The 9,300-nt window shown below is 39.7% G+C and overlaps 1 protein-coding gene across 1 annotated transcript; it reads left to right on the top strand.

Annotated features, from left to right (window-relative positions):
- Positions 1–325: 325 nt before the first annotated feature.
- Positions 326–679, top strand: LOC101539642 (60S ribosomal protein L37a). The gene is given in 2 exon segments (XM_004601257.2): positions 326–492; positions 494–679. Coding segments are annotated over 2 exon segments (276 nt in total). The 5' UTR covers positions 326–346; the 3' UTR covers positions 624–679.
- Positions 680–9,300: the final 8,621 nt, after the last annotated feature.

A 9,300-nucleotide genomic window follows, 5' to 3' on the forward strand; every position in this document is an offset into this window, starting at 1 on the left:
CACTTTTATGTTTGTTGGTTTAGAAAAGGGAGATTTCTTGGGGCCAGTGTGATAGTTCAGTGAGTAAGGTACTTGTATTGCATGTGGCTGCCTGGGTTCACTCTGTAGCATCACATATGGTTGGTCCCCTAAGCTCTGCTGCCAGGAGTGATCCCTGAGCTCAGATGTAAGCCCTGAGCACAGCTGGGGATGACCCAGAAACAAACAAAAATGATAGATTTTCAGGTGGGATGCTAAGTGATTTCTGAAAAGCAATACAAGGTCAAATATGGTTGAGAGCATCTGGAATGCTTTCATCAACCTCTTAGTCCCAAACTCTCTGCGTCCTGGGCTGGGTGGCGGCGCGATGGCCAAACGCACCAAGAAGGTGGGGATCGTGGGTAAGTATGGGACGCTATACGGCGCCTCCTTCCGGAAGATGGTGAAGAAGATAGAGATCAGCCAGCACGCCAAGTACACGTGCTCCTTCTGCGGCAAGACCAAGATGAAGAGAGGTCGTGGACATTTGGCACTGTGGTTCCTGCATGAAAACCGTCGCCGGGGGCGCCTGGACCTACAATACCACTTCTGCTGTCACAGTCAAATCTGCCATCAGAAGACTGAAGGAATTGAAAGACCAGTAGAGCTGCCATCAGAAGCATTGCTAGCCTATAATAAATGGCTTAATTTATAAAACAAAACAAAACAAAACAAAACACTTCTTAGTCCCAAGCTCTAGTGAAATCTTATTGGTACTTATTGGTCAAAGTCTCAAGTATATACCAATCATGCTTCCTTCACTCTTTCTTCACCTGCTATTTACTGCTAGAGAGTATTGTGCAACAGTACAGATTGGTACCTTTATATGATGAGGCCAACTTTAAGTGATCTTTCTATGTTTCCAAGATGTCCTGGTTTCATATATTATTGCAAAAACCTAATCACTCTCCTGGATATTCTTTAATCTTTTCTCTAGAAAGAGTGTTTCAAGACACAAAACAGATCACATTATTGCCTGAATATTCCTTAATGTTCTCTTGCCCGCACGCCTGGCTGTCTTCCCCAGGGCCTCTCGGAGGGGATGGGCTCCTGCTTCCCTCCCCACCCCGAGCAGAGCTCCTGGTGGCCGAAGACCACCAGAACCTAGCCACAGCCATGCTCAAGGCCCCTCTCCACATGTTCAGACAAGCCTCATGCGTGAAGGTACCGGCTGAGGAAACCAGGTGTGTGTAATCCCATCAATGGCCAGAGACTTAAAAGCAAGCTCCCAGAAGCGATGTCTTACAACCTACTTCTCCCTTTGGGAGAAACTAGCAAGCTACTGAGAGTTTCCTGCCCACATGGGACAACCTTGCAAGCTTCCCATGTTGTATTCATATGCTAAAGCCAGTAACAAGCTGGATTTCTTTCCCCTGACCCTGAAAGAGCCTCCAATGCGGCATCGTTGGAAAGGCCGAGTGGAGAGAGGCTTCTAAAATCTCAGGGATAGGACAAATGGAGACATTACTGAGCCCGCTTGAGAAATCGATGACCAACGAGATTTCGTGATTCATGATTGCTTAATGTCAGCCATTGTTTTCAGGCTATAGCAAAATTCATTTCAGATCTCATCTTTGGCTCTTTCTAAGCTGTTTCTTCCAACAAGCATGACAAATAAACCCATTGTTTCTCAAATTTTTTAGGATTAAAAATTAATGAACATTATATTATAGCATTCTTCACTGCTCACCACATCTAATGAAACAAAAATAATTTTCAACATGAGTTAATCCTTATACAGTGATACACACTGGTATTTTTCATTTGTTTATGTTCACAGTTTAAATGAAATATAAGCTATACCCCAAAAATGGTTTTATAATCGACTAATGAGTTACAGCTAGAACTCTGAAAGCAAATTAGCTCTCCTATAGATCTTTCCATTTCTGTAAAGTACTATATGTAGTTCCTATCTTTTGGGGTTCTATTTCAAGAAGTACCTCCTGCTCCCACGCCAGGCCCTCTTCACTGGGGCCCCTCAGAGAGGGTCAGGTTGAGTTTCACTCCCCGCCCCAAGCAGAGCCCTGGCAGCTGAAAACCTCCAGAACCCAACCACAACCATGCTCAAGGCCACTCTCCACATGCTTGGAAGAGCCTCACTCATGAAGGAACCGACAGAAGAACCCAAGTATGCAGGACCTGTGGCTGAGATCTCCAAGCCTGCTCGGATTGGGACTGAGCCTCTTCCACCTAGGTCCCCCATTTTCCAATAGCTTGGCAGCCACACCCACAAACCGCCTCCGGCGTCAGGCAATCTCATCAACAGCCAAGATCCAGAGACTATAAAACAAAGCTCCCAGAAGAGAGCTATGCAGAATCTCGCATGGCAGAGCTTGGCTAGCTACCTGTGGCGTATTCGATATGTCACAAACAGTAATAATAATGGGCCTCATTCCCCTGACCCTGAAGGCGACAGGGTCAAATGAGACATTACTGGTGTCCACTCAAGTAAATTGATGAGCAACAGGACGACAGTGATACAGTGATTTCAAGAAGAAAAATTAATTAGTACTAGAAAAATTGAAGAATATGAAATATTGGGATGAAATAATATAGTTAAATATTTGCATAAAGACCTCTTTCTATGAAGCAATATCACTGGTTTATTAAGGATATTAAATAAAGTAGAGAAGACAAATTACTCTTTGGCACTCACCTAGTCTTCTTTCTTAATGAATAAGTATGTTCATAAACTATTAAAGAAAAGTTGTGAGTGAAAAAGGGATTCAGTTCCACAAGTCCAGACAAGGAAAGGAGAGTCGATACCTCTACAAGGTGTCATTGTAATTTTAACTAAACACCTGCATTTTAAAAGGTAGTAAAATGCCCAGAATTAACAGAAGATCCATCTTTGGACACATGCCTGGAACCTAGATCCTAATTTCTAGCTTGTGCCTTTAAAAATTCCAAACAGCAAGGATATTTATGAACGTATTTTTTATACTATCTGAGGTAACTGAGAGGAATGTTCTGGGAAGGCTTTGCAGGCATGTTATTTGACATAAAGATTTTCAGGGTTCAATGCATTATTAAATTCAAACTGAGTTCCCTTTTTTGCTTTGTTTTGTTTTGTTTGGGGGTCACACATGGCTGTGCTCAGAGGTTACCCCTGGTTCTGCACTCAGGAATCACTCCTGGAGGTACCTTGGGGGACAATAAAGGATGCTGGTGACCAAATCCAGGTTGGCTACATGCGATGAAAACACAGTCTGCTGAACTATCTCTCCAGATCCTGAGTTCCTTTTTTGCTATGTCTTACTAACTTATTCTTTTGCAAATGAAATATAATGAATTTTTATTTAAGCTTTATTGGTTTTCATCATACATTGGGGATCACTTTGAGTGTGTTTTTGTTTGCTTTTTTTTTTCAGGATTGGAGCCTCATGCCTAAGGCCTCAAGCCTTAGAAGTAAGCACTCTACCACTGAGCCATACCTCTGGCCTTTCTTTTTTTTCTTTTTGGGTTACACCTGGCGATGCTCAGGGTTACTCCTGGCTCTGCACTCAAGAATTACTCCTGGTGGTGCTCGGGGGACCATGTGGGATGCCGAAGTTTGAACCCAGGTCGGCCATGTGCAAAGCAAATGCCCTACCCACTGTTCTCTGGCCGGTCCCCACTTCTGGCCTTTTGAATGTACTTTGAATGCTCTCCTTCACTCACATACTGATTTATTTTTGAATTGTGCTTTCAATGACTCATTTCATATTTTATAATTTGATACTTCTTTAATCTAAAGTTTTATGAATTTTAATTTTGTGTACTTTGCGGATGCTATCAACACATGCTTTTTAAACTTCTTTCCCTCCTTCCTTCCTTCCTTCCTTCCTTCCTTCCTTCCTTCCTTCCTTCCTTCCTTCCTTCCTTCCTTCCTTCCTTCCTTCCTTCCTTCCTTCCTTCCTTCCCTCCCTCCCTCCCTCCCTCCCTCCCTCTCTCCCTCCCTCCTTCTTTCCCTCCTTCCTTCCTTCCTTCCTTCCTTCCTTCCTTCCTTCCTTCCTTCCTTCCTTCCTTCCTTCCTTCCTTCCTTCCTTCCTTCCTTCCTTCCTTCCTTCCTTCCTTCTTGTTTTTTTTTTTGGGTCATACCTGGCAGTGATCAGTGAACAGGTCATTCTTCTGGCTCTGCACCCACTCCTGGAAGGATCTGGGGGTCCATATGTGGTGCTGGATATCCAGCCGAGCTCAACTGTGTGCAAGGCAAGCACCCTACCCACTGTACTATCACTCAGGCCCCACATTTTTATTTTTGAGCCTAGAAATGTAATTAGATCTACCAGCAGAAAGTGTGAAATATTTGGGTTGGGTTTTTCAGCTTAGTTTATTATTATTTTTTAACTTTGGCAGGACCTAATTTTGGCTAGTTTACAGAGCTATTAAAATCCAATCTGCAAGTGATGGAAAAGAAACACCAGTCAGAAAACAGTTTAAGAAATTAAAAATTCCACTTTAAAAGTGATTTAGCCCGCCTACTGACCGTGATCCTGAGGTCTCCTAACCCATTTTGGCACCAGAGCAGATTCTTGGAGCCATGCATTTTGACTGCGAACTGAACTACAACCTCGTGCAGCCCGGGGAGGGATTTTTTTCCCTCTCCACCCCATTTTTCTGAGCGAAAATGGCGGCAGCGGCAGCAACCACGCGGTGAGAGCCACCCTCTAAGACCCCTACACCAGGAGGTAGGACTTTCTTTAGTGACGTAGCCTGTAGGTGATCCTGGGAGGGGAGGTGTTCCCGGCGCGCCTTCCGCCCAGAGATGAACCAAGAGCCGCGGCACGAGAAGCAGAGCCTCCTGCCTACTGACCGTGATCCTGAGGTCTCCTAACCCATTTTGGCACCAGAGCAGATTCTTGGAGCCATGCATTTTGACTGAGAACTGAGCTAAAATATTAGAAACCCAAAACCGCGCGGCCGCTATCGCGGCCGCACGGACTCAAAATCTTCACCTTTACCAAGGAAGAGAAATTATTAGATGATGCTTATTCAGCAGGCCTGATTGTTGGGGAAAATTTCCAATCAACAATAGTGAGTTCTGTATGGAAATATGAAATGTACTCAATATATAGAGAGAATAATGGGAATATCATCAGCTACTTAGATGGGGGGTGGGGTGGGAGGGGGGTGTATTGGGGTTTTTGGTGGTGGAACGGGTGCACTGGTGAAGGGATGGTGGTTTAATCAGTATTTGACTGTGACTTAAACCTGAAAGCTTTGTATTTTTTTTTTGTTTTCACGGTGGTTCAATAAAATATTTCTTTAAAAAAAAAAAAAGTGATTTAAGTTTTGACTACGTTTACATTATTAAAGTCATATAATGGGAGCTTATAGTAGTTATATAAAAGGGATCAAGTTAACTGCAATACTAACTTCATCCAAGCTGTTACACCCAGTGCAGACTCCCTTTGGGGACATCTCTGCTGCTCATGATCTGTAATTGGCCAATTTCACTATCTCCTACTTTTCTCTTAATTTTTTTAATTTCCCCTCCTTTGTCTCAATGTCTATTTCACAGTCATACTTTCACCCCTTGTTTTCCTTCTCTTTATATTTTTTTATGCTTTCTCAGCTTCTCTCCTGACTTTCTTAAGATTTCCTCTCACTGTTGTTTTCCTCTTCACTTTATGCCCTTTCCCTGCCTTACTCCTGACTTACTGTTCGCTTGTGTTGTGGCGGACAGCACCCTTATCTTGATCTCTAAAGCAGCACCAACATAATCCTAGTCAACTCTCTTGGATTCCTTTGTCCCACTGCTCACCAAGCCATTTCCCAGCGTAGGATTTGAAGGTGATGGTTTGTTCCCTTAAAGAAAGGGCATTCTGAAACTGGAGTGAAGCAATTTGTCAAGCTTTTTAGTTTGTCGGTTTTCAATCTCCACATGGATATTGTGACTAAGAATGAAGACATCTGAGGATATGGTGAAGAAAGATGGAATCTTAGCACTCAGGCCTTTTACTTATAGCTAAGGAATGACGGTTCATTTTTCCACTTCCTTCATGTTTTTGGAGTCCTGTCTGAAACTCAAGACTTGTTGTCCAAAGTGTTCTTCTCTGTAGAAAGAAGTCATGCTGTGCTCATTTAAATTTTTAGAAGATGATTAGCAAGTGCCCACTATGAACGAAATGTGAGATTCTAGGTCATACCAGATAATGGTTCAGCACTTTAAGCATCTCTCTGCTTATTAGAGAGATAGAAGAGATACACAGGCACGGAAAGAGATAGAGAGAGAGAGAGAAAGAGAGAGAGATAGAGAAAGAGAAAGAGAGAGAGAAATATTGCTACTGTCTTGGTTCAATATAATTAACTTGGTGCAGAATTTTTTTAATTTTTGGTGGTAATGGTGGGGCACATCTGGCAATGCTCAGGGGTTACTTCTGGCTCTGCACTTTGGAATCACTCCTGATGATGCTCAAGGGATATGCGATGCCAGTGATTGAACCTGAGTGGGCTGTATGAATGAGCCTACATAATATTTGTAGAATGGGTTCATTTACATAAATAGCCAACCATACGAGCTTACAAAGGTCAATTTTCTTCATTATGTGGTCTTACCTAGACACAATCTTTAAACTGTGAAATCACAACAGAGTAGGAATAGAAAGGCTCCATGTGATGTATTGTCATGAAAAAAAGTGGAATGAAATATTTCATTGAATTGTGTTGCATATAAAAAGAAATTAAAAGAATTTTTAGTACTATGAAAAAATACATCCAAACTTTTGAATCTCTGAATAGCACTGGGGGGTTGGTGGAAACTCTAAAAGACAATAATTTTAAAACAAAAGCAAACTAGTCCTTTAATTATAGCATAATTATCCAAATTTTAAACTGTGAATTTACTTTTTCTTTGGTCTTTTAAATAAATTATGCATGTTTTCCATATGGGGCCCCACACCAAAACTCCTTTTTAATCTGAGAAAACATTTCCAAAATCCAACTTAGTATCCAAGCTCTGGGATATTAATTTGACTTTGGATTCCTCCATAAACTTTCCATGTTTAGCAATCTTTTTGAACTGTCCCCAGGGATACACATGTTTGTATTACACATATTCTATGTCTTTTAATAGTAACGTTTAGGAATTCAGTAGGAAAAAAATAATGCCCTTGTAAATTTGATCTCTTTTGCAAACATAAAAACATAAAATGTTCTTTGGTTTACCCCCTACTAGGTTTACATTAATAAACCATCAATTGTAAGCCCAACTATTCAATTCCAAAGAAACTTCCAATTTCAATATTATACGCTGCTTTATTCTGTTGTGCATTTAACAAAGGATTAAGGCATAATGCATCTTTAATTAACTGAAATATTAATGGCAATATGCTTTTTAAGGGAAAATTTTTAAAGAGTTACTCATCAGAAATATGCTTTCAATAAAATTTATTTATAAAGCTGGATAGAGAACCAGGAATGGATAATTAAAACTTTTTTTTTTCAGTTTATACAAGATGGTTAACTTGGAAAACTTCATAGATAATAGTAAGAGGTGTGTATGTAGGGGGCACTTAGGGAATATGTTCTAATTTACCAGCTCTGAGATTTTCTATGTTTTTGCCAAGTTTTATGAAGCAGTTATATTAAACATGAGGGACTGGGTTATGTTCATCTAACCAGACTATTAAATGGGTTCATATTCCACCATCATAAATGCCTTTCTCAGTAACTGCTAGGAATTTCAAAACTACAAATAATGAGATGATGAAGAATAATGAGACCTGTGTCACAGTACTGATCAATTCTTCACTGTCTTGCTTTTAACTCTACTGTTCACACTACACAAAGAAATTTCAGGATTTCGTATTTTGTTCTTAACTGAATTTAAATGCTGAAAATGGACTAATTTTTTATTAATTAAAAAAATTTTGAAGCAATTAGGGTTATATTTGACTAAATTTAACAGATGCCCGTTAAGTGATGTAAGCAATCAAGTTTCATTGCTCAAATAAGTTATATGTCCAGAATGAAGCATAATGAGCAATGAAACATCATAAAAGATTGAAGTTTCTTCTATTTTTTTGCTACATCTTCCATAGTGTTTGATTTTCATGGTTACAAGATGGTACTCCATCTCTAGGTATTGCAATTGCATCTGTGTGATTGGTTGAAAGTAGAGCTATAGGACCAATGTGTGTAGCAGCTGAGTTTTCCCATTTTAACAAAGAAAACAGTGCGTCTAGATGCTCTGCTAAAGGGAACTAAAGAGAACAGTAAAATTCTCTTTAACTGTTAATGACCAGAACTTTGCCCATCAAACTTTCCTTTCTTTTGTGCAGGTCTACCCAGAGTCTCAGATATTTCTCATGTGTTTGCCATGGAATGAATCTATAGTAGGGGCACAACACAGCTGGGGTGGTACAAAAGGCTTTGGCACATTTGTCTCAGTTATTCCCTTCACTCATATAACTCCCATCTCATTTTGGCATAATGAATTGAAAGCTAATGACCACACACTTCTAATTTATGACCCTATTTATGTTTCTGCACTGAATTAGAAAGCCCTCAATGTTTCTGCATCAGGTAAATCCACAATAATCATGTGATCCATGATTAGAGAAGGATCTAGATTAGAGGCCTATAAATTAGAACCCACAGTCAAAGTTAGCCATCTGTGTTTTTGTAAATAAAGTTTTCTTAGAACATAGCTATGCTCATTGCTTTTTATGTATTGCAGATGGCGGCTTTTCTACTACAAGTGTTGAATAGTTGTAACATAGGCTATCTGACATTCAAGTATAAAATATTAGCTATTTGGTCTTTTCTAGGGTTCTCTGATTCTTGAGTCAGATAAGCAATATATTAAATTTTTTTTAATTACATGAGGATCAGTCTCTTAACCATATAGCAATATATTACTCTCCTGATTTATCCCTCTGTTATGTCCCCAGAGCTAAAGCAAAGGAATCTATCACATATTTTAAAAAATAATTAAAATAAAGTGAGGCATAGGGATTAATTATTTAAAAGAATTTTAATGGGTGAAACAATAAAATAAGAAGACTTAAAAAGGTGAAACTACCTTCCTAGTCACTGATGCATTATCCTTCCTCATTTATGAGAGTTAAGGGGTGTTATCCAGAGTTAAGTCATTTTTTCTAGATAAAAATATAATTTTAAAGATAACTTTAAAATAAACTTATCCAAATAAAAATAATTTAGTTTCAGCTTCAATTCCAAGTAAATTAAGTTCTTTTCTTTGAGCTCCCAAAGTACTTTAGTGGTTAGGACTAGAATTATTTGTCTGAACATCTGCCTCTCCTACAAGTCTATTAAAGAAGGCGCAACTAATTGAGC

This window comes from Sorex araneus, chromosome X (assembly GCF_027595985.1).
Source record: "Sorex araneus isolate mSorAra2 chromosome X, mSorAra2.pri, whole genome shotgun sequence".
NCBI classification, from domain to species: Eukaryota; Metazoa; Chordata; class Mammalia; order Eulipotyphla; family Soricidae; genus Sorex; species Sorex araneus.